This window comes from Heptranchias perlo, chromosome 31, assembly GCF_035084215.1.
Source record: "Heptranchias perlo isolate sHepPer1 chromosome 31, sHepPer1.hap1, whole genome shotgun sequence".
Lineage (NCBI taxonomy): Eukaryota > Metazoa > Chordata > Chondrichthyes > Hexanchiformes > Hexanchidae > Heptranchias > Heptranchias perlo.
The window spans coordinates 17863206-17890010 of NC_090355.1; the positions used below are offsets into that span (position 1 = coordinate 17863206).

The 26805-nt window shown below is 39.9% G+C and overlaps 1 protein-coding gene across 3 annotated transcripts; it reads right to left on the reverse strand.

Annotated features, from left to right (window-relative positions):
- Nucleotides 1–657: 657 nt before the first annotated feature.
- pdcl (phosducin-like) lies at nucleotides 658–17547 on the reverse strand. 3 transcript variants are annotated; one of them, XM_067969666.1, is made up of 4 exons: nucleotides 17452–17547; nucleotides 7045–7246; nucleotides 3202–3383; nucleotides 658–2782 (listed from the first exon to the last, which is right to left on the reverse strand). In XM_067969666.1, exons 2-4 carry the CDS (start codon nucleotides 7205–7207, stop codon nucleotides 2246–2248), a joined length of 882 nt encoding a protein of 293 aa, XP_067825767.1. In that variant the 5' UTR covers nucleotides 7208–7246; nucleotides 17452–17547; the 3' UTR covers nucleotides 658–2245. The 3 variants fall into 3 exon arrangements, with proteins under 3 accessions (XP_067825767.1, XP_067825768.1, XP_067825766.1); XM_067969667.1 differs by having other exon boundaries at nucleotides 7045–7241; nucleotides 17445–17547; XM_067969665.1 differs by having other exon boundaries at nucleotides 17445–17547.
- Between the last annotated feature and the right edge of the window lie 9258 nt (nucleotides 17548–26805).

A 26805-nucleotide genomic window follows, 5' to 3' on the forward strand; every position in this document is an offset into this window, starting at 1 on the left:
TATCCATTCTGCTACTTGTCCCCTGACTCTGCATGCTCTGGCCATAGTCATGAGTCTACTCTATGGTACCTTATTGAAGGCCTTTTGAAAATCCAAAGATATTACATCTACAAATAGTGAGTATTGAACCTTGAATGCTTTTTGAACTGACCCTCAAACCAGAAGAGTGTTAACTCATTAGCAGACCCCCAATTCTCAATTTACAGATATCAGTGACCCAGCTAGATTATACAACTTATCAATTGGCTGTCATACATTTGCTTAGTACATCAAATAGTTACCCATGTCTAGAGTGCTGAAAGGCACAGCTAAACAGAGCCCTGGTGGATGGATCACTTTATCTGCAGACAGAGTTAAGCGACGGTCAGCCTACTGACACTAATCATCAAGGACCACTCCTGAATATATCCAAGTGGGCATGGTACCAAAGTGCCAATGGAATTGCACCCCAAGAAGTTAATGCTTTTAAAACGATGAAAAAAGGAAGGGAAAGAAATAAGATTGCCAGAGAAACTGGCTAGGAAAAAAATCATTAAGCCATTAACTACTTTTCATATCCATGGGCACTGTACAAGACTCATTTATTAAACATTTACCTGAGGAAGGAGGAAGCCTCCGAAAGCTTGTGAATTTAAAATAAAATTGCTGGACTATAACTTGGTGTTGTAAAATTGTTTACATTTATTAAACAAGGCCAGTGCAGATGACTTGACAAAAACCAGACAGAGGCTGAATACCTTGGAGTTCTCAAATTACAGTAAATGCAAAACCACTCCAATCATTTCTGTATTTTTTTATTACATCAGGAGACAATGGAAGATACATTTCTTTGCCTTTGTAATTGGAACCTATTAAAAATACAGCACATTCACAGGAAGCAATATTAATACAAAAGTTGCAGCAATATTAGACATTACACTATAACTACCTATCATTTGAACATTTTAAACTTATCAATACGCAGTTACGGTTCTACAAGACAAAGTCCTAACAAATGCTAGGCACGTAAAAAACAACTCCTCGAAACTGCCTATAAAAGGTTAGTTACTGTATGCCTCATACTAATGAGGCACCTCAACACTTAAGTGCTACACATATTGTACATGTGACTTTAATGCTTAAACAAACTTCATGCAAATAATGCAACTGAACATTAACAATCATGCTTCACAGTGTAGCTAATAGAAAGGAATTAAGATGGATCAATTTTGTATGTAGGTAATTAAAAAACAGAAAACTTGTATTTCTTCAAAAGTTTAAGAATGTAAACTGTTTGCTTTTATACGAAACAGTCCACAAACTAATTTCATTACAAATTACAGTATTGCATAAAAGCATCTGGAAATGTACATAAATAAAAAGGGACCAAGGAGGTAGAAATATAAAAGTAAAACTGGAACTAGATTCTTGGTGTCCCCTCAACTGCTGGGAATCGCAGTCTTTAGCAGCGAAAGTGGACGAAAGTTACGGATAGATCCAGATCTCATCCAAGAATGTTAGAAAAAGTGGCTTCATCTGTAACATTCTGGTATAATTACATACCCCTTTACAAAGGACTTCAAGAAATAGCAGGAACACAGATTATTTTGTTAGAAAGTTCTCATCAGAAAAGTCAAATTTGGAAAAAACACAGGCTATAAAGGAAATTATATACAGTGCTACAGTAAAATATACCCTTCAGAAGATATATTTAGGTGGCCAAAAACTAAGCATGCTGTCAGATTTTCATTATTTGCAATCATCAGTATGAATCTAACGGTATGTTTAGCATAGCTTCAACAAATGCATAGCTTGACTTAAATGAGTTTTATTGTAAATAACATTCCCAATGACAATTTAGAGCCACTCCAAAGCAAATATTTCCTACAGTTAGCACACTGGTATGATTCAAGTTGCTCTGTAACAATGACAGTTGTGATGTCTATGGGGCAGGGGGTGCTGTTCGCAGGAAGAAAAATGGAATTGTGACATGTCAAAAATTACAGGACCACAGTGAGGGGCTAAAAGTTACCTGGCCAAAAAAACCTTGCACTTGCCAGATTAAGACATATCAACTCATTTTTAGCAATGTAAAGATTAAAAACAGGCATGACCTCAAAACAGTAGTCCATATAATAAATTTAGGAACTAGCAACTGTTGAATTTCTACAAGCGTAATTTACTTTGAAGTTGCTCTAGAAACAAACTAAGCCTCAATGATGACCATCCTGAACTACTAAATCAGTAGGAAGAAGCTCTTTGTCAGTCAATCACTATCATCACTGTGAGACACCGAAGCATTCTGAATGGATGTGGGCGACACCAAATCTTTTTCTGGCAGTACACCGTACTCACGCAAAAATGCCTCCAAATCCACTGCAAAAAAGTCGTATCCAAGTTGGTCAGTGATGCGCACAAAGTTGCCAATCAAATCCCCACCTTTGTAGACTAGCAGAGCAGGTAAAGCATTACCAGTGAATCTTGCACTGGCTCCAATGACAGAACTGCGGACTTTGCAGAATTTCACAAATGGGTACTCTGTGGCCAGACAGATTAGACACCCGTTCATGGCTTCACACCCAGGAAGGTCATCTTCATAGATGTGGACCATAACGAGTGTATTCTTTTCCTCTTTGTCGATTGTGTCCAGGAAGTCTTGTGAGCTATTCAGCTCACAGATCTCTTCAAAACGTTTTCCACTGTACAGCTGTTTCCTCATCTCCTCCATTCGCTGCTTCCTGTACTGCTCCAAAAATTCTTCATCATCCCTTTCACGTAACATGTTGCACTCTTTCATTGTCATCTACAACATAAATCAGCAAAAAAAGGGTTAGATTTGAATGTGTATGCTGAATAAATTCAGGAGATTGCAATACGTATGTCACTAACTTTAGTTACTTTATCTGGGTTCAACAACCACATTAGCATCAATGTTTCAGAACCACTACCTACAATTTACACACAAGAAACTTTAAAATTTAAAAAATATTTTACAGACTGAGAAAGTTTCTCTTGCCATTGGTACATCTAAAATTAAAAATCTAATGAAGCCTGTTCTGATTAAGATATTTCTATACTGTGGCCTTCCACAATAAGTATTTCATTTTGGCGAAATTTCTACGCAGTCATGCTTCAGAGTTACCACCCGCTTCTATTTTGTTGTTTTTTTTAATATTAACATTTCCGCAGCCTTGTATTTCTCACTGGCAAATTACACAGCACCTTTCCATTGATTTTCTCCTGGAGCGCTTTCTGCTTCTGCTGGTCCTTCTCTTCATCCAAGTGAGACCTACAATTCATAGAGAGTTTCTTGATGAGTCTCTGCACCTCCCGGTGCTGCTCTGCACGCTGCTCTGTTTCGAGCTGCTTGAATCGGCGCCAGTCGTTTATTACTCCTTTAGGGCCTGCACACAGAGGAACCAACACAATAGTGATTTTTATTTTTAAAAAGCCCCTGCTGGATATCAAGTCCAAAGTGAATATTATGGAGCATAACATTCATAATTTATGAAATGTGGAAAAAGTGTAGTGTTCATCTCGTATACTCAAATGCTGTTACATTATTACTACAGGAGGTTAATAAATCCTTTTCACAAGTAGCTTTGAAAATTCATTTTAGCTTAATACCTAGTCTAAGACTATTACAAATTATAATACAAGCATGTTTTAAAGAACTTCAGAGTTGTACATTTCATTAATTTGTAAATTTATTCTACCTCTTTGCAAAATAAACTCAGCCTGATGTACTTCAATGAGAAACAATGCACTGCAGTGGTATCCAGTAATGACATGTTTTTGTTGATATCCATTTATTATTTGACTATAGGCTCAATGGGTACACAGCAACACAAAAATAAAACCAGTATTTTTAGATGTGCTATATTTAATCAGACAAACATGCAAGTTCTAATGTTTTTAGTTAATAATGCAAAAGCTGTTTTGATTGTGAGCATAAAAAGCTCATGTCAGTACACTGTTAATGTAAAATTTGAAGTATAAAACAATGAATGATACTACAGAAAGGATTTCAAAGCTATCAGCACTAACCTGAGAGACGGATTTTGAAGTACTGTGATACTTTCAATCAAGGTTATTTATAAGAAATGCATAAAACTTTTGGATCACTTGCACTGCAGATTTTGTCAATCCAAAGTAAGAATCACGTTGAATAAATCTACAGTCTGCAGTATAACTGCAGTGCTCAGTACAATTTTTAAAAATTGTAGCCTCAAGTCATTTTGGTCACACCAGCTGCAGTACAATTCTGTTTATCAGAGGCAGGGAGGTGCAATGTTAACTGCGAATAGTGCAATGCAAACCTTTTAAGCTTTAAAACTACAGAAGTTGAGGCAGAGACCACTGCTTCTTTTAAAGAAGAAGTAGATAAACATTTGAAGCAGAGGAAGATACAGAGCTACAGAGAGCCCAAGCAAGGCTATGGGATTAGTTCTGAACGGCTCTAGCAACGAGCTGGCACAGACACAATGGGCCGAATGGCCTCCTTCGGTGCTGTAATTCTCAGATTTTCTAAGTTGCCAGGCAGTCTGCTGGACCATCATTTATATTGTCAAAAGGACAATCAGCTCCATTAATAATTAATTAAAGATTTGGCTTCCTCAGAGTTCTACACTTGTTTTAATATGTTGACAGAACTCTGCTTTGTCTAAGCAGAGTGTGGTTCAGAGGCAGTAGTATAACAGTTACTGACTTGCATTGCTCTGAACTAAGCCTGCTATATCAATGCCTTCTCTGAATTCGCCACCCGTTCCCTATATTTTTCTTTCATAAGCTCTTACCCACATTCATGGCCACCCTCTCGACCTCACCATCTCCCATGGTCTCTCTACTCCCCTGGTCTCGATCATCGACAAGAATGTCCCCAACCACTTACTTGTATCCCTCACCACACAGATCCCACCTACCCACTTTCAACTACACTTATTCTACACGTGCCCCGGGAAAAAACACTAGCTTACAACCGCATTCAAAACTCCCAACTGCCTAACCGTTGGCCCATTCATCATGACATCTTAGCTGCTATTAATCAAGTATTACTTCACCTCCAACTTGATGCCCTTGTCCCATTGAACTCGATCACCCATCTTCCCTTTCTAACAGTCATGCTATGACATTGTAAATGATCCCCTCTCCTCAATGTCCCACTCCTGTTTCAAATCTACTCATCCCCTAAAAAAAACACCCCCAACCCACTGTCCTCACTAACTACCACCTTCCTTTTCTTCCCACCGTATTTGAACATGATGTCACCTCCCAAATTATGCCCATCTCCCCAGCAATTCCCTGCTTGAATGCATCCAATCAGGATCCTGCCCCCCTCCCTCAGTCACTGAAATGGCCCTAACCAAAGTCATGAATAACATTCTTTGTGACTCTACCTGCAGCGCATGAATCCTCCTTGACCTCTTGGCAGCTTTTGACACACTCCACCACAGGATCCTCCTGCAACAACTTCCTCTGCTTTCCAGCTAAGTGGGGTCTTTGCTTGGTTCCAGTCTTACCAATTCAATCATAGTGCAGGGTTCGGAAGGAAAACTCTGCCCGTCACCTCCAGAGTCCTGGAAAGGTCTATCCTTGACCCCCACTTCCTCATCTCATGCTGCCCATTGGCGACATCATCTTCAGACATGGAGTCAGCTTCCATATGTATACTGATGACATGCAGCTCTACTTCCCCACCAACACTCCGCTGTCAAGATTGCTTGTCCAACATCTGGTCTTGGATGAGCTGCAAGCTCCTCCAACTAAACATTAGGAAGACCAAAGCCATCACCTTCAGCCTCCCACCACCAGCCCTTGCCCTGGACATAGTGCCAGCAAGGGCAAGATAGTCTGTCTCAGGCTGAACCAAATAGTTTGTCATCTTGATGGCTTGTTTACCCCCAAGCTGAGCTTTGAACCCCAAATCCTCTTGATCACAAAAATGGCCCACTTCCATACAACATTGCCCATCTCCCGCCCCAACGCAGTCCATTTGCTGCTGAAACCTTCATAATTACCTTTGTCACCTCGAGATGCAATTAGTCTTCTGACCAGCCTCATAATCTCCACTCACTAAACTTCAAACCATCCAACACTCTGCTGCCCATATCCTATCCCAAAACAAGTCCCGCTCGTCAGTCACTCCCATCTGCGCTAACCTACATGGGCTCCCAGTCTCTTAATGCCTCAAATTTAAATTTTTCCTTGATGTGTTTAAACCATTCTACGGTTTCACCCCCCCACCTCCCCAATTCTGTAACCTCCACCAGCAATACAACCCCCCCATCACAACGTAACCTCCCCCTGAACTGTCTTTTTCTCTGACTCCAGCCTCTTGTACATTCCCTCCTTCCCTTTATACCACCACTGCCAGTTGCACCTTCAGCAGTCTAATTTCCATTGTCTGGAATTCCTCCGCAAACCTTTCTCTCCCACTTCTTTGACCAAGCTTTATAGTCACCCTTCCTTCTTTGACCCAGTGTCCATTTTAATTCATGCCTAGTGACGATTTTCTACATTAAACGTGATATGTGCAAGTTGTTACTCAGGTGCATTACAACAGGAGAAAATGACAAGCTAAATTTAACTGCAAAGCACGAGCAGAGACAAATGGAACAAATCCAAACTTGCTTCCTTAGGCTGGGGGCAGGCTGTGAAAGATTGCCACAGTTTACTATATGCAGCAAAATCATATTCATGTTTACCATTTTGCTACAAGTACTGAATACAGGAAATCTTACACATGAAATTTAGCAACCTGTTTTAAGTAATTACTGGAGGAGTAACAACACAAGAACTTGCATTCATATATAGAGCCTTTAATGTATTAAAATGTCCCAAGGCGCTTCACAGGAGCAATTATCAAACAAAATTTGACACCAAGCCGCAACCATGTTTAAATACTTGTTGAAAATAATCTGGTATCAGAATTTTGGTTTTTAATCTTACTGCATGGGATATAACATGATTGAAAGATTTAAAAATGAGCCCTTCAACCAACAGGTCTTAAATATTTTGATACTGTCAAACTTTCCCTATTTTCCATTTGAATTTCTCATCCAGTACCTGTGTTAACAGCACTACGATCTCGGACTTCTCCACCCACAGAAATCCCAGGACTTTTGATGGTCTTTTGTTCATTCTCATCATGATCGCTGTCTTCATCCTCACTGCTGCTATAATAGTACTGGAGCTTTTCTCCCAGGATCTTATCATCCAAGGTAGTCATTGTAACCAGTAATTCAGACCAAAGAAGTCAAAAACTAAACTAGAAGAGAAAGAGATTAGATCATAATATAATTCACGATACAAATTTGTTAAAAAATTGATGCTCCTTCGAACACCTTCCTGATATGACAACAAGCTGTTTAAACATTCTAAGAGGCATTAAATTGAATTCTTACAAATGTTTTATTATTAAACTTGTGTTCCATACCAGTCTTCAGTTTAATAAACTCAACAGTACTTCAATTTTGTCAGGTTAGAAAGTGTTGCCATTAGCAGCCAGCAGTAATCTTTTTTATATTAAAAAATGAATAAAAACCATTGTGATTAAGCATTCATGTGGGAATCATGGAGTTCTACAGAGCTCCTTAGTGTTCACTCTTAATTGAAATACTGTGTGGCATGTAACTTATTTTATCCAATTGAATCTTCTCCAAGGAAACTTTGAAAATATTGGAAAATTTGAAAAATATTGAACATGCTAATTTTCACAAATAGCATTGCAGAAGATTGAGTTTTTTGTTAATGTACGCACATGCACCTTTTCAAATTTGTCTTAGAAATCAGTTTAATTAACCACGACTGAAGTAATAATGTAACTAAGTTTGTGTCTTTGCTCGATATATCACCCACTATAAATCACAATTGTGAATCAATGATTTCTAGAAGTGTTTCTCAATGCCCCCAATAAAAGATCCAATTAATAAGTTGCTTTCTTTAGAAATCAAAGTACTATGAACACATGTGGTATAACACACCAAAGTGTACAGCTAAATAACTCAACAGAAAGTGCTTTAATACAACACCATTCTTCACATTAGCAAGTAGAATCCAACACAAGAGTGATCACAATAAATTGCAGAACCCACACGCCCAAAACATTGAGATAAAGGAAAACATGAAAACAATTAAAATTCTGCCCCTAGTTTTAGAGCCATCCTCCTCCACTGCTTTCACAGCATGAAAATCACACCCAATCACAAACAACTGGGATCTCCCTGAACAATACCAACCAATAACCAACCTCTTTATTTAACAAATATTTGAAAATTAAAGCATTAAAATAGCTTACCCATCTCATAAGCGGGTCACCTGGTGCAACACTAAATAATTCAAGAACCTAAGTGGAGGCAGGATACTCACCACTTGGTTGCTATTGCAATATGCAATTGGGTCCACTTAAATAAAAAGGTACCATATGTTACTCCAAAACCATCAACCACCAGCAACTCCCCCTGGCAAGGAACTAAGTCATACGTGTAGAATTTACGGGTACGACTTTAGTTCTACATTTTCTCAATGTAACCCACCCAAAAGTTTTCAGATAAGTGAAAACAAATGATACAGCATCAAATGCCCTGTTATGACGACTGACAGGAATTGTGCAGAAATAAACACTTGTTTTGTCACAGATGTGAACAAGATTGCATCATCACACTCTACCCTCAGTTGACTGCCTGTTGACACTTTATGTTCATGTCATGTGGATGGACAGACTCAAATCTGGGACCTTGGTCTTTATGGTTCTACACCACACTATCCACAAAACCATTAATGTTTATAGAAGATTTAAGTCCTTCAGTCCTCATGGTCCTTTACACATGCAGGGTTCATTAGAACACAATGAACAACAGCCACAGCCCTCTTACAATACAGACTGCATGTGGTTTCAGAAGTAAATTACCCCTTATGCTACACAAAAAGCTATCATACACAATAAGCAATGAAAGATGTGCATTATGTTTGTAAATGTTCAGTTTTTCTGTATCTAGAATTACATTCACAATTCTGCAGCAAAAATGCAATTAAAATGAAACCCCATAGAGGAGCCTTCCTCCCCTTTCCCAAATAAAGATCTCAACTCAATCTGCACAATAGCTGTGGACGTTACTGCTCTTCAGGAAAAAGTCAAGCCTCCAGCAAATCAGACTGAGATAGTGTTTAAAAACCCTCTGCTGCTTCTTGTAATTAGCCTAACTGCACTGATTGTTGAAATTCAGTTATTTCCTTTGTTTGTATCTGCACTTTTCTACCTACGGATTAACAGGATTTGTACTCCTAAAATTAATTGCCAGCCTGGGCCTACAACTACAGTACCTCTTTGCTTATAAAGATAACTAGAATTTTGTCTTATTGTTACTTTAATTAAAGGCCAGCCTTTTCTAGAGACGAAATGCACCTTTTCTTTTTCCCTCTCCTTATTCTGTAAAAGATGCACTTTATCAAATCAGAAGTCCAACCTATTGGCAGAAACCCATCGCTAGCTGGTGGATCGAAGTGGCAAGCACCTTTGGTGCTTGAACCTAGAACCTCTGAATTACGAAGTAACTATTTCATCGCAGTCAGGTAGATATCCATGGGCAGTCTCCATTATAGGTGTGGGCATAGGAATTTAAAATGCAAATATAATTACATTATTATATGACTTTAAAACGGAGACTGAATTACAACTATGCTCCCTAGTCTAATTATTCCCCACCCCTTAAAACCACTTCAAAGTGTAATCCTTGGCTCAGTGGTAGCACTCTTGCCTCAGTCAGAAGGCAGAAGGTCATGGGTTCAAGCTCACTCCAGAGACTTGAGCACATAATCCAGGCCGGCACTTCAGTGCAGTGCTGAGGGAGTGCTGTACCGTCTTTTGGATGAGACGTTAATCTGGGATACCCTCTGTTTTCTCAGGTAGACGTAAAAGTTCCATTGGCAGTATTCGAAGAGGAGCAGGGAGTTCTCCCGCTTTCCTGGTTAACAGTATCCTTCATCCAACATCACAAACAGATCTGATCTTTTATTTCATTGCCGTTTGAGAGACCTTGCAAAGCACAAATTGGCTGCCACGTTTCCTAGTGACTACACTTCAAAAGTAATTAACTGGCTGTAATTATTGACTCTCCAGTGCAAGCTCAACCATTTTAGATGTGGGGTGGCAAGGTATGCTGCAAATGACCACACCTGGAGACTCAGGAACAGCCCTGTGTAGCTGCAGTGCCGTTTAAGATGCCGCGCATCTACTGAATGGCTGCTCATTTCATGCTGGTCGACCAGGAAGACTTTCCAGACTTCACAATGCTGACCCCGAGGCTACTGAATGGCTAAAGCATGCATGATGCCTACACAGTCCCTTTGACGCTAAGGAATAAGTTTATTTCCTTACTTTATAGTTTGTACTTTGAATTTTGTTCTAATCTTTTTCTATCACGTGTGCACTTGCAAATAATAATTGCTGCTTCTAATAGATGACTTGCTTCTCAAATGGAAGACCCTTATTAACAGAGATGTTCAATTTCTGATTATAGCTCAGCCTGCAGTAGACAAAGATCTGCCACTTCCCAGGATACCAAATAGGCAAAACAAATCGAAAACTTGACTGAAAATTACAAAAAAGGACTTTACAGCACAGTTAATAGCTAACAGAAGAGATTAATGAAATATGCAGTACCACATCACTACCACTGGAATAACTGCCAGATTCAAAAAGGTACTAAAACACCTCCATGTGTAACAGCACTATAACTTTGTTGGAAAAAGACTGACAGCAAAATGTGGCATCAGATTAAAGAAATAGCATCTATCACTCAGCTATGCAACCTCATTCAGATGAACATGTACTAAACCAGAAATCCAACCTACCCAAGCACATAAGCATGCATCTATGGAGCTCTCTTCTGGCACCAAGATGATTTGCAGCAGTATAACCAGGGCATTACTGATTGAAAATTGTAGTCTGCAACTACCAATTTCAACAGTATTAGACACTGGTCAAAAAAGTAACTTTTAAAAAAAAAACCCACAAAAATCAACACCAAGCATTTTAAAATCTTTTTTTCTATAATATTTAGACAAAAAACAATAAAAGCCTTCCCATACCTGTCCTCAATTGCCACTGCCCTCGCTGAGGTAACTCAATGAATCAGGAGCAAAGCAAGGAGGAATGAAATAAAACCCTGAGATTCAACCACAAAACAATCTGGTTAGGAGTCAACTGCACAACCACTTGAGACATTGGCTTACCCTTTTTTTCAAATCCACAAGATTCTAATTGGAGCACCGATAAAATCACACCACTCCCCGCACTCTATAAATAAAACATTTCCATCCTTTTTGTTTTGATGGAAAATATTTATTTAAATACAGATGTGGACACATCTGTAACAGATGCAGTTAACTGGTCCATGAGTAACATGTGGTGCAAATCAGTGGAGTGGAGTTTAATTTCAAGCACTCAATGCTTACAAATACAGCCATAAATCAAATGTCCATTAAAATTATTTTTTTTAAAAAAGCAATTCTTTACAGGTGAGCAACTATATAGAGAAAGATAATTTAATAAATCTCAGCATACATTTCAGTGTTAATGTAAGGGTTGTTCCAGACACTTAGAAGAAGAAACACAGTAAAAACAGGTGACTAGGCATACGAGTAGCAAACAGAAAACGTAATTTGCTCCTTGTACAAGTGTACTGTAATCCCAGAAGATTAGTTCACAACCTCTAGTGGCCATCTTATGATGAGTCAATTCCACATATAAATCTGCACAGCAGAAATTTGTGATGTACACCCACAAGAATGTGGAAATATGGACACAGCCATCCCGTACCTATCTCTACTGACCTATTGCATGTCAATATAGCTGGAAAGTTAAGTAGGATGTTGAAAGGAAAAATAAAAATCCCTGAATTTAGTCATTCTGCCAGCATTATCAGGTTCGTAAGTCTCCTTCAGTGGTCAAGGTACTTCACTTAAAAACAGGCAAGTTTCCAACGTGAAATGTAAAAAAATAGAGAAATGCATAGAATGAACCAATGACTGAATTATTCTTGAATACATTTAAAAGCTTTAATTGTTTGTTTTTAGATTGAAGGCTGCACCAGTCTTTCTACAAACAAACATCGGGTTAAAGTCAAGCTGTACACACCTGTTTCAATCGATTTTACCACTACCAGAATTGAGACACAATCCTACAACTTGGCTGATGCATCTCAGCCAGCAGACTGATTATTCCAAAACCAGCATATCCTACATTTGTTAGTTATTTACCCTGAGGGGGAAGACAGCTGTTCAGACAATTGTTTTGTAGCCCAAAGTCCCAGAATGTTAGTGAAGGCACTACTCAACAACTTTTAAAAGCGTGCTACACAAGGTTGTAAGATGGAAGCAACACAAGAGAAACTAGATATGAAGGAACACTGATTACATCTTTTAGCTTGAAATTAGAGAAAATTAACATACAAAATTCCCCAGTCTATTATTTTAACAGAGGCATTAATAAGCTTATTTAAATTATCTATAATAAACAAAGGATTTTCATATATACACTAATTTTTGCATAGCACGTTTCAAGAGTCTAGTCTCCTCCACTCTGTCCCCAAAATGTTTTATCTAAACCCCATGAATTCATTGGCACAACTCAATGAAAAACAGCAGAAGCTCTGAACATGTTCAAAAAGACAGCATTTTCAAAATGTGTCAACATGGGATGCATTTGGGGAGAGATTATACTTTAATTTGGCAGAGTGAGAATGATTAGAGGATAGCAACATAAACCCTTCCAAAAAACCATATCCTCGGACAGATGGCCAGGATTACAACCAACTGAGAAAGCATTTCAATATCCCGAGTGAGCTCTTTTTGTAGAAATTCACAGAATTGGCACAGTAGAACATAAAGAATTGCGAACAGTCAAAACAATAAACAAAACACATGCATGCCCTATAACCCTCCTAGAAATCCAATGGGACAACAGGACTGTTTCTCCCCACATCACGATACAAACTACTCAAGCTATAAAGAACTAAGATTAATAAAACTGAATGAAAAAACATTTGGATATGTTGCATTTATTCTGACAGTTAGCAGTGTATTGGTGTATGACTGCGTTATTTTATGCAATGGTCAGACACATTTAAGTGATGTGATAAATTCTGAAATATTAGCCATATGGTCAGATGGAAAGCAACAAGTGCTGAAAACAGTGCTATTGGACAAAGAGGAAGAACAAAAATATAAGAAATTAAAAACCAGTGAAAGATTCACTCCAAATTGCTCAAAAAACAGCCATCAGCAGCCAGTTAGATAGGAATAATTGGCAAAAGCTTAACAGATCACCTCCTCACCCTATCAACTGGAGCGATAGGATAATCCTTCCAGCTGCCATCAGCTCATTAACGCTACCTAAAGTCAGTTTGTTTTTGTCTCTCTCCCTCCCTCCGGCAACACATTTGGGAATTAGTTTATAATACCAGGATGTAATTGTGATTGTAACTAATTGTCTGCATTCTTAAAGAAAAGATACACTTCTGCGAAAACAGCATTCCCAATAGCTGTTATTGCCTCTAGCCATATATTTACATAAGCAGTCTTCCACATTGATGAACATTTTATTTAGAAATATTGTTACAAACCGAACAGCAAATACAATAGTTTCAATCACTTAAGTTGGGAACTAACAGGCAATGCTGAGTCAAAAGAACTCGAGATACGATGGAGCCGGGTGGATATCATACAGTTCTAAGTCTGAATGTAAACCACAACCCATGATGCACACACAGAAGAAACACTTGGGAAAATAAGCTTTTAGGTGAATAGTCATTTCCTCTCAGCTAACAATCACAACCCTAATCTGATTTTATACTTTTTTTTAATATAAAAATGACAAAGCGACACCTCAATGACCTGGAAAAACATGCAGAGGTTAAGTAACAAAAAACTCCAATCGTAGAACTTAAAAAGGAATACACAAAAAAAAAAAATCACAAAACTCAAGACCTCTTTGGGAGTGTTGTTGAAGGGTGTAGAACACTCTCAGGATTTAGATGATATTCATCCAACTCTCAAGTGACTTGTAACCTTGTGACATGCTGAATGTTATTCTCTATGCAATTGACAAACCTAATGCTGACACTTGTTTATTTAATAGACATATACTGCTACTTCAGTTTTTTTTAAATATTCAAAAATGGCTTGAATTCCTTCCCCACATATAAAAATCCCACTCAGTACTATTTCTATTTATGACTATTCAAATAATTTTCTAATCACAGAACTTGTTGCTAATCTAAAAGCAGTTTCGTACACATGCTGTGACTTTTTATTATTCATTCCCCCCCCCAAGGTTGACAGGGATAGGATTGCAGAGGATGCATTGTCCACTTAGTAATTCTGGAAGATTCAAGATGGAAGCATTTTCCGTTCTGCTTCTTGGAATCTAAAATATGCAAATTTAATTTCTGCTAATTAGTGTTATCCCACTATATAGGAGCACTTTAAGGCTGCATTTACAAGCAGTTTCACTTCACACCAAAGACTCTAGAGCAAGATTCCCTGGAGGAGGGAAAGCACTTCACACTGACATCACACCTGCAGTGCAAAATGCTGTCTTTTAAACTGGAAGGCATTTCCTGATTTAATGGAGCGACTGAGATATTCAATCAAAAATAAAGAAGTCACAAGCCAAATTACTATACAATACTACCTTTTTGCAGCAGTCATACTAGAGGTACTAATTTGACACCAGTAGCTGCTTTGAGAGCAGTGAGAGTTAGTAAGAGTGTTATATAGTCTACTCTTGATAATAGCAATTTTTGTACAAAAGATTGGGCAATTCAATCATTTGAACTAAACACAGAAAAATGGAAATTTAGTACTAAAAATTTACATTATCTGATCTATCAAGTAACTCTGAATTAAAGGAGAGTAGACTGTATTGGTCCAACTGGAACACACTGCTCTTGCTGAGATATTTGCACATGTACTTCAAACATATGTAGAGTGCCATGCACACAGACAGACATCAACTGCTGCTGGAAGATCATCAACTCAGTGAAAGACACCCTTTGGTCTGCCCGAAACTTGTTGGTCTTCCAGTGCAAGGAGCTGTCCTCAACCGAGTGTTGCAGACTGGCACATTCCAAGGTCCAGGACTACGTGCTCAGGGACGCGCTGAGGATTGGTGCGGCCGCCGCAAAGGCTCTGTGGGGAAAGGCAACCGTTTAGCGCCTTCCCGCCATTGTATACTGAGGGGCTGCAATCAGGGAAAAACCCCCTCGGGCAGAATGTAAAATTCGAATTGATATAATGTAACTGTAATGAATCTGTAATGCACCTGTAAAGTACCTGTTATCAATAATCTGCATTGAGTGTAATGCAATGAGGCACCCTAGAGTGTCATGAACTGTAATTATGTACAATGTGTTCATTGAACTGTACTTGATGTAACCTGCAAATTGTATGATCTGTATTGTGTACATTTGGAATGTGATATGACAACTGTATTGTATGTATTGCTGCAAATTTTATGAATAAAGTATATTTTTTGAAAAAAATTTAGCAGCATCCTATTGCCTAAGAAATGTTTCATAGTGAAGTGCCAACAAGAAAGTTAGTTCTTTCCCAACAATGAAAAGGGTATTACAGTACATCACCAGATGACTTTCTAAAAATTAAAGTTTAAAAAGTTGACTGGTTGCAATTATACTATGTGAAGCCAAAGCAGTGCAAGATCACCATGTCACAGTCTCTCAATCCACTTCTGATAAGCAACCAGGGTGCAAGGATTTGGCATAAATTGCAATCCTGCTAAAGATTTGGCATCAGCGCAACACAAAAAATGTTGAATCAATGCAAAAATCTATAGCATAACTGACCCATACAGTTCTACAAACAGAATAGCACACACAGGAGTGTTGAAAGAAAGTGGTGCATTGATAGCCTATGGCATCACTGAAAATATTGCAGCTGTGCTCTCATGCTTTACAATGTTAGCTGGATCCCACAATATATTATTCTCTTGAAACATACTATAAAGAAAAACACAGTTGGGAGTAACAGGAGGAGATTACAGGGGCAGGTTTATTCCAGTTTCAAAAAGGTTTTATTTTGCCAGCTGGTGTCCAGACTAAACCAATAAATAGCAAGCTACTGAAATCAAACATTATCTAGTAGCTAGAGAATGTATATATTTATTACCATGACAAAAGTTTATATTAATTTCTACAGTAAGGCCACTCTTCTTGGTTATTATGTAATTGGGTTACTGTCTGTCTTTAAGTCCAAAAACAAATGGTACAGGGAAGAAGTGGGATAATAGTTGGACTTCTGATTTCTTTTTGCTGATGAAAGTTTGTTGAAAAAGTCAATAACTTGACACCACTGGTTAGGCCTCTGCTGGAGTATTTTGTTCAATTCTGGGTACCACACTTTAGGTAGAACATCAAGGCCTTAGAGAGGGTGCAGAAGAGATTTACTAGAATGGTACCAGGGATGACAAACTTCAGTTATGTGGACAGACTGGAGAAGCTGGGATTGTTCTCCTTAGAACAAAGAAGGTTAAGGGGAGATTTGATAGAGATGTTCAAAATCATTAATGGTATTGAGAGTGTAAATAAGGAGAAACTGTTTCCAGTAGCTGAAGGATCAGCAACCAGAGGACACAGATTTAAGGTGATTGGCAAAAGAGCCAGGGAGTTGTTATGATCTGGAATGCACTGCCTGAAAAGGATGGTGGAAGTTGACTCAATAACGACTTTCAAAAAGGAAACTGGATAAATACTTGAAGAGAAAAAATTTACAGGGCTGTGGGGAAAGAGCAGGGAGTGGGACGAATTGGATAGCTCTTTCAAAGAGCCAGCACAGGCACAATGGGCCAAATGGTCTCATTCTGTGCTGATACTTCAAAAGATACTAAACCCAAGTAAGAGATAATGAAAGGAAATTCTATTCGAAGTCTCCTGGTACTCACTCAGTTTACAGTTTAGAAATTTCCAGGTGATCCACTCAAAAACCAAGCTGCTGACAACCCCTATATACAAATGTAAGTCCTCTTTATGGGCTCTGCCTATTGCATACAACGCACAGACTGTGGGAGGATGAACATGGCTATCTAGGGAATAACACGCAAAATAAAGTTGTCCCCACCCCTTCACTCACGAGCAAACATCCCAGATTCAAATCAGGCGGTCTAGGGGGAACTCTGCCCACTCACTCCAACAAAACACGCCTGTTTGCAGCGCTTGCCTCGGGATCACAGCCACCCGAGGCTCCGCATTACCGCAGCTCCCCGGAATTCACTCCGCTCAGCCCAACGAGCAGCAGCCTTTCCAGAAAGGCCCCAAAGGCAGGCAGTCAGTCAGTCAGTCAGTCAACACTTCACACCGCAGCCTTGCTCTGAGAGCGCCTCAAATGGCTCCCCTGACCGCCCCACCCCCTGCTCGGTTGTTACCGCTGCCTGAAAAAAAAAATGCGCCTACCGCTGACCGGCCCCGGCTCCGACACCGCGACTCCCGCTCGCCGATTGCGGCCGCTCTTCTCCCACACGATCAGCGGCCCTGGACTTGCGGCTGCGACGTCCTTCTGACTGACGTCTCAATGCGGCCAATCACAAAACAAAGCACCGGCCAGTGCCCGCACCCTAACCACCTGCAACCAATCAGCGCTGCGTTAAGGCGGGACTTCGAAGTGCGTCACTGATCAATTGGGGGGGGGGGGTGTGTGTGACGTCAGCTGATTCGCGGGGTGTCGCGCGCTCTAGCCGGGCGAGTGACGCCTGGTTTGGGGGCGGGGCTACCGATTGCTCTGGGGACTCCAAACAAAATTTTTAAAAAAACTTCTGTGCAGAATTGCTAAACGTGAATTTTATTGAGATTTATGGGCAGGTGACCCAAGCACAACGTTATGTTCCTCGCTGCGCAAAATGTTGGATAAATAACGCGCTCCCCATGCTTGTTTAGTGATCCCTGCAATGAAATTGGTGAATTTGAGATGCCTTTAAATATGTAGAACAGGAGATGCAAGATTTATACCCACGATAATATAACAAATCAAGATTTAAAAATGAATACAAGAACATTTTCACTGAGATTCACAAGAATCGGTGCAACTTCGTTTGCATTTAAAGTTTTTTTTTATTTTGAGCTCAGTTTATCTGTCTCCCATGTACCAATTAGTGCCAGAAAAACACTCTCATCAGTTTGCATCATTGCATTGCTTAGGTGTCAAATAAGAGCAATAACGAGGATGGTGCTCTCAGAAGTAATTGCTGCTCCTTCCTTAAAATGACAACGGATTTCCTTTAAGTTAGCTGCTCTCCCCGTTGCTTTGAAATGTGTTTTCCTACACATCCTATTATGGAGACGTTGTAATTTGCAACAAAGCCATTTCAAAGAATTCGCCAGTAATGGCATTACAGAGAACACCGATGGATATGATCTGAAGAGTTAATTGTTCAGTTACAATGAGCGAGAACCATTTGCAGCAGAAAAGCACAGTGGGATAATAATTCCACAACCATCTTAGCAAAATGCTCCCAATTAATTCTATAACCATGTTTGCAACGTTTGAATTCAGACATGATCAACAAATGGATATGGCCATATTAAAAAATACAATAAGAGTAACGAATATATGAAGAAATGAAGAATTCAAGAAAGGACTTGTGCTCAGGGCTGAAATGGAAGAATGGAATTTAGATACTTCTTGCACATGGCTAATGCTAGATACTTAATGGTTTAACTAATGACAATTACCAGGAATTATAGAGTACATCCTCCATTCTAGAATGATGCCCAGAGCTGAAAAATTGGGTGCAAATCCAAAACAGATCTCTGTTCTTTTGCACAGCGCACAATCTTCTGGCTAGTCTTTTAAATAGTGATTTAATATTTATTTAATTTTAAATTCTGATAATGAAGCACTCCGAGCCTGCATGCAGCAAGACCTGGACAACATCCAGGCTTGGGCTCATAAGTGGCAAGTAACATTCGTGCCAGACAAGTGCCAGGCAATGACCATCTCCAACAAGAGAGAGTCTAACCACCTCCCCTTGACATTCAAAAATATTACCATCGCCGAATCCCCACCATCAACATCCTGGGGGTCACCATTGACCAGAAACTTAACGGACTGCAGCGGTTCAAGAAGGCGGCTCACCACCACCTTCTCAAGGGCAATTAGGGATGCTCACCGATGCTCAGTTTGGGTTTCGCCAGGACCACTCGGCTCCAGACCTCATTACAGCCTTGGTCCAAACATGGACAAAAGAGCTGAATTCCAGAGGTGAGGTGAGAGTGACTGCTCTTGACATCAAGGCAGCATTTGACCGAGTGTGGCACCAAGGAGCCCTAGTAAAATTGAAGTCAATGGGAATCAGGGGGAAAACTCTCCAGTGGCTGGAGTCATACCTAGCACAAAGGAAGATGGTAGTGGTTGTTGGAGGCCAATCATCTCAGCCCCAGGGCATTGCTGCAGGAGTTCCTCAGGGCAGTGTCCTAGGCCCAACCATCTTCAGCTGCTTCATCAATGACCTTCCCTCCATCATAAGGTCAGAAATGGGGATGTTCGCTGATGACTGCACAGTTTTCAGTTCCATTCGCATCCCCTCAGATAATGAAGCAGTCCGAGCCTGCATGCAGCAAGACCTGGACAACATCCAGGCTTGGGCTGATAAGTGGCAAGTAACATTCGCGCCAGATAAGTGCCAGGCAATGACCATCTCCAACAAGAGAGAGTCTAACCACCTCCCCTTGACATTCAACGACATTTCCTTCGCCGAATCCCCCACCATCAACATCCTGGGGGTCACCATTGACCAGAAACTTAACTGGACCAGCCATATAAATACTGTGGCTACGAGAGCAGGTCAGAGGCTGGGTATTCTGCGGCGAGTGACTCACCTCCTGACTTCCCAAAGTCTTTCCACCATCTACAAGGCACAAGTCAGGAGTGTGATGGAATACTCTCCACTTGCCTGGATGAGTGCAGCTCCAACAAAACTCAAGAAGCTCGACACCATCCAAGATAAAGCAGCCCGCTTGATTGGCACCCCATCCACCACCCTAAACATTCACTCCCTTCATCACCGGCGCACTGTGGCTGCAGTGTGCACCATCCACAGGATGCACTGCAGCAACTCGCCAAGGCTTCTTCGACAGCACCTCCCAAACCCGCGACCTCTACCACCTAGAAGGACAAGAGCAGCAGGCGCATGGGAACAACACCACCTGCACGTTCCCCTCCAAGTCACACACCATCCCGACTTGGAAATATATCGCCGTTCCTTCATTGTCGCTGGGTCAAAATCCTGGAACTCCCTTCCTAACAGCACTGTGGGAGAACCGTCACCACACGGACTGCAGCGGTTCAAGAAGGCGGCTCACCACCACCTTCTCGAGGGCAATTAGGGATGGGCAATAAATGCCGGCCTTGCCAGCGACACCCACATCCCGTGAACGAATAAAAAAAAATATATAAATACTGTAGCTACAAGAGCAGGTCAGAAGCTGGGTATTCTGCGGCGAGTGACTCACCTCCTGACTCCCCAAAGCCTTTCCACCATCTACAAGGCACAAGTCAGGAGTGTGATGGAATACTCTCCACTTGCCTGGATGAGTGCAGCTCCAACAACAATCAAGAAGCTCAACACCATCCAGGACAAAGCAGCCCGCTTGATTGGCACCCCATCCACCACCCTAAACATTCACTCCCTTCACCACCGGTGCACTGTGGCTGCAATGTGTACCATCCACAGGATGCACTGCAGCAACTTGCCAAGGCTTCTTCGACAGCACCTCCCAAACCCGCGACCTCTACCACCTAGAAGGACAAGAGCAGCAGGCACATGGGAATAACACCACCTGCACGTTCCCCTCCAAGTCACACACCATCCCGACTTGGAAATATAGCGCTGTTCCTTCATCGTCGCTGGGTCAAAATCCTGGAACTCCCTTCCTAATAGTACTGTGGGAGAACCTTCACCGCACAGACTGCAGCGTTTCAAGAAGGCGGCTCACCACCACCTTCTCAAGGGCAATTAGGGATGGGCAATAAATGCCGGCCTCGCCAGCGACGCCCACATCCCATGAATGAATTTTTAAAAATTCATTTAAAATGTAATGGAAATGTTCAAATCCAATAAAGTATATAAAAATAAGCCACAACGCGATTTCTCATCAGTTTAGGATGGGATTTAACATCCTTATCCTTATGTTTAAACCCCTGCCTAATCTGTAACCTGCTCCAGCCCTACAGTCTCCCCATACTCTCTGTTCCTCTGGCTCTGGCCTCATGCATTCCACACTCTTTCGCCCCACCATTGGTGGCTGTGCCTTCAGCTGCCAGGACCCAAACTCTGGAATTCCATTCCTAAACCCCACTGCCTCTCTACCTCCTAATCTGCTTTAAGGCTCTGCTTACTACCCACCTCTTTGACCAAGCTTGTGGTCACCCTTCCTAATCTCTCCTTCTTTGGCCTGGTGTCCATTTTCCTTATGCCTCTGTGAAGTGCCTTGGGACATTTTTCTACATTATATGTGCTACATAAATACAAGTTGTCGATGTTGATGATTTTGCTGTATGGTCTGTCCATCTGGAATGAGGGTGAAGGGAAACTCCAGAGATGGAGCTCTTAAAGGGGCAGATGCTTCTTGTGTAGTTTTTTTTCATTTTCATTTTCTTTTTAGTTCCTTTTTGATTTTTTTTCTCAATTTTATTGTATTTTTTTAAATTAACTTTCTCTTAGATTTATTTTCAGATCATATAGGAAATGTTTCTGTTGAAACAAAAAGAGTCACATTTTTGCAAAATCTCCAGAAAACCAACTGTAATTGAAGCATTTACATGACTTCAGCGGGTCAGGATAAGCTTAATAAAGGAGGGATATCAAAGGGCTCAGAATAAAAACTGTCATAGAAGTTCTGGGAATAATGAGATATAAATTCGATTTAGGCAGTAGTGCAAAACAGTGATAGCAGATCGACAGACCTTTTTGCACTTCGCCTGATTTTCTTTTCCACTACAGAATATTAATGACCTGGACTTGGTTATAGAGGGCAAAACTTGGAAATGTAGTAAACAGTGATGACAATAGCAGCAGACTTCAGGAGGATGTAAACAAAATGGGCAGACACATGGCAGATGACATTTAATGCAGAGAAGTGTGAAGTGATGCATTTTGGAAGGAAAAATGAAGAAAAGCAATATAAATTAAATGGTACAATTTTAAAGGGGGTGCAGGAACCCTGGGGGTTCACATACATTTTTAAATCTTTGAAGGTGGCAGGACAAGTTGAGAAGGCTGTTAAAAAAGCATATGGGATCCTTGGATTTATAAATAGAGGCTTGGAGTACAAAGCAAGGAAGTTATGCTAAATCTTTCTAAATCACTGGGTAGTCCTCAGCTGGAGTATTCTGTTCAATTCTGGGCACCACACTTTAGGAAGGATGTCAAGGCCTTAGAAAGGGTGCCGAGGAGATTTACCTGAATGGTACCAGGGATGACAGCCTTCAGTTATGTGTAGAGATTAGAGAAGCTGGGATTGTTCTCCTTAGAGCAGAGAAGGTTAAGGGGAGATTTAATAGAGGTGTTCAAAATTATGAAGGGTTTTGACAGAATAGGGTGACACTGGTACCACTGGCAGGAGGGTCGGTAACTAAAGGACACAGATTTAAAATAATTGGCAAAAAGGCAGAGGGGAGATGAGGAGAATGTTTTTTACGCAGCGAGTTGTTGTGATCTGGAATGCTCTGCCTGAAAGGGTGGTGGAAGCAGATTCAATAATAACTTTCAAAAGGGAATTGGATAAATACATGAAAAGGAAAAATGTGCAGGGCTATGGGGAAAGAGCAGGGGAGTGGGACTAATTGGATAGCTCTTTCAAAGAGCTGGCACAGGCACGATGGGCTGAACGGCCGCCTTCTGTGCTATAAGATGCTATGAAAAGGGGCTTCGGATTTGCTATTGCCCGTTTTGCGTTACCGCCCAAGGCAAATTTATACCCCAAGAGGTCATCTAAAGTCAAATCGCAGTGTCCTGTGGGGGTTACGAAGCCAAATTAAAATTAGTGGGGGAGGGGATGGTTTTTAAGTACACAAAATACAGTATTTCCTGGCTAAATTGGAACAAAGTGAACGGAAGCATGTCAGGGAGATCAGCAGGCATCAAAATCAGAAAGGGGTGGAGGTTGGGGGAGGAAGTGATGCACAAAAGGCCAGAGTGAGAGGAGTGGAGAGTTTTGAAAGAGGGGGAAGGCCTTTAAACATTTAAACATGAGGATAAGAATTTAAATTGAAGGTGTTGGGGGATTAGGAGCCAATGTATGTCTCCAAGCACAACACTGATGGTTGAGTACAATGCTTAACTATGGTAAAATGAAAATAACGTACTGGATTGCATTAACATAGGGGCAGAGTACAAATCTAAAGATGTATGGTTGATGTGCAAAGTTTTGGTCAGATACCATCTGAAATGTACTTTATTAGATAAAAGATATTACAGCCTTTGAGAAGGTACAGAAGAGAGAATGAAAGATCATTCAGGGTACCAGTAATATAATTTACAAGGGAAAATTAAGGAAGCTGAGCTTTTTTTACTTTGCAAAAAAAAGAGATTTTGGATTGATCCAATTGAAGTTTGCTAGATTATGAAGGGAATTGACAACATTGATACAAGGAAATTGTTCATTATGCTGAAGAGTTTAAATATCAGGGGACACAAGCTTAAATTTAGGAAATAAGGAGTAAGAAGGGAAGTCAGATAAAACTTTTCACACAAAGGTTAATAAGGATTGCAGAATAATTCTCTGGGGAAAACATTGAAGCAGGCAGTGAAAATAGATTAAAAAGATAATTAGGGTTAGGGTTAGGACTTACACTATAACTATACTATCAGTGTGAAGCAGTTTCACTTCCCATCAATGGTAAGAAATTGTAGTGTTAGGATTCAACTGGCTCAGATGAATTATATAAACCGATAGACAAGGGATCTGAATTAACAACTGTGGAGACACAAGCCTTAATCCAGGCTGCTTTGGCAATCTTTTTGTTTCAACTGTGTGTCAATTCACATCTCTTACACTGTTCGGCTCGGTTAACTCCCTGAAGCTAGTTTTCCCAATAAGAGAATGGTTCTGGTATTGACACTAGCTTTTTAAAATAATGAGCCACACCAGGTATATTAAATAGCGAATATTTTAATATCTGTTTCAATCAAGCAAAATCTCAATTATGGTATTACATATGGAAAACCCAGAAACAAAAGCATAGTATCATATATATTTCACATAGGGCTTACATGTGTTTTAACCTTTTGTATGCTATTTGGTACAATACTTGCAATGTTTTAATTTTTCATCAAAATATACATGTCAATTCTGATTAGATGTTAACTTAATTAATTCCACATGGAGCACATGGTATCAATTACCATCACCTTGTATTAAGTCCAACAATAGCTACTAACAGATTTTACACTGAGCTTTCAGTTGCCTTGGAGAAAAATGAACCAATCACAGACATCTTTTTCTTTCTGTTCTTGTAGGTTTTTTTTAATTGTGCTTGATTATTGTTTAGTTGAAAGTAGGACCTCTCTCCCTCAGTCCCCAATTACCTATAGTTACATGCATATTATTAAATCCACAGAACATATTACTATTGAAAAGAATTTGGTTTATAGCTTCCAATATTATGTTTTTATTAACAGTAGTTTGCCGATGAAGAAAATTAAAGCCATTAACTACAGAACAAACACTAGTGGTAAGGTTATCAATGCAAACTTTATTTCCTGTAACATGCAGGGGTAAGCTGTGCCTGACACAACTAGCAAGATGAATGGACACTGCTTCTCATAATAAATATTTTATCATCCAAAGCTGGGCATCATTAAGCTCGTTTGTGTTTCATTTGTTTTCAGCAAGAGTGGAAGAAAGTTTTGGTTGCCTGAAATAATAAATCTTTAAAAATTTGGTCTATTTCACATTACCTTTTTAATATTGAAACAACTTGATGTAAACATGTAACCCAGGCCATAAACAACTTTTTATTCTAAATCAGCATGAACAGAAAGGAGAAAATAAATAGGCCTCTATTTTCCTTCTCTTGCTAATTTTAGCTAAAAAAAAAATGCATGTCAGTACAAAGCAAAGAAAACTGCTTTATACTCACATTTAAATTTTCATTGAAATGAATGAACAGAGAAAAATATACCATTGAAAGAGACAAAGGGTTGTGCAGCTTGATGTGCTTTAATCATCTGACAGGTGCCAGAAGGTACTGGTACATTGTACTTGTATTAAAGCCCTGTTGTCATAAATCCATATACATGGGTTTAGCACAAAATTCTAGTATTTTACTCCCAAAAGAGGCACAAGATTACAAATAGTTATGAAAGAGGGATTTGATTGTATTAAATGTTTTACATCATTTCTGAATGTAGTTTTACTAAGCTCTGGAATTTTTGGTCATCTTGTATTAGATTTCTGATGTTGCTTTGAGATAGTTACAGAAAACAATGGGGAAAATGAATCAACAGGTTCAAATAATGAACTCAAAGGTGTGGATTTATGCAAGTTTTAGCTTGTCAATATATGTCATGCCATTAAGTATAGGCTTCTGTGCAAACCACAGAAAGCACGCACCTGATCAGGTTTCATTCAGGCAAACCAAAATAAAGTTTTCATATGCTGTTGCACCTTCATCTGATTATAAATTCCTGATTATAACAATCATTTTATCTATGGCTGACTGGAGCTCATTATAGTTATAGAACAGCTCAGATCTCAATAAGAAGAATTACTTTGCAACTGTTCATGAGTTTGTAATAACAAAATTCCATTTTACTTATAAAAGAACAAACCCCCAAAGGTGCTGTTTATATTAGTTTTTAAATGGTACAATTGAAGACCCTTTTGCACCCTTGAAGTGAGAGCTATGGAACACTTTTTCGTCTTTTGACATTCTCTCTACTCTGCCCCACCAGTGCGCCTATGTCAAACGAACATAAGGAATCTTACAACACCAAAATTGTTGGACTATAACCTGGTGTTGTAAGATTCCTTACATTTGTACACCCCAGTCCATCACCGGCATCTCCACATCAAACAAACATGTCCTTGCTACACCAGTGTAAATTTCCATTTCTCATTTGCTCTTTGAGTAACACTTTCAATGTAATGCCAATGTGCACTAATGTTCTGCTGTGGACTTGTAACCACTAATAAAAACCAGAAGAACTAGGTTGAAAATGAGTAGAGACTACCCAAACTCCTTTAACTTGGACCCTTGATTTTCATCCCATCTGTCTGGAATTGATTTTATTCCAGGTCCCAAGTGAAGGTATAGGGTCCCCATTAGTCCTTGTTTGTGATTGACTAAATTGGTTAAATGTTTTCGTTGACTGGCTGAATCTGACAATCATCCATTCACTGAGTAGATCCTCTGCTCCTTTATCCATCCTTTGTAGTCCTCTGACCATTTCTCCAAGCTATTTCCACACCAATCAGGGTGGGTCCAAAAATGCTGCCATAACACTAGGATGCTGGCCCATGGGGAAGAGTCCAAGTGCAGGCACTGTATCCACTGTAACATGAACTTCTACAATGCAGTTCTTGCTTTCATGTTTTAATGTTGTGAATTAGTGAATATGATCAATTGGTGATGTGGGCATGGGGCTAAATCGTTAATCACATCCTCCTCTCCTTCCTTTACTGACTTGGCAGATTTTCTTCCAAGACAATTTAGAAGAGGTGAATGCCCCTTTAAATCCAAGCCTGACAAAGTAGGATACCCAGATATGTCCTAAGTTTGAGTTTGGGGGTGGGGGCTGACGATTTTTTTGCAATA

What these genes read in the sequence shown, in the direction of transcription:
- pdcl (XM_067969666.1), bottom strand. Translation starts at nt 7,207, where the DNA reads ATGACTACCTTGGATGATAAGATCCTGGGAGAAAAGCTCCAGTACTAT. An exon ending in TCGTAGTGCTGTTAACACAG is followed by an intron (nt 3,384 to 7,044) that starts GTACTGGATGAG and finishes CTCTGTGTGCAG; the next exon opens with GCCCTAAAGGAGTAATAAAC. An exon ending in AGGAGAAAATCAATGGAAAG is followed by an intron (nt 2,783 to 3,201) that starts GTGCTGTGTAAT and finishes TTTATGTTGTAG; the next exon opens with ATGACAATGAAAGAGTGCAA.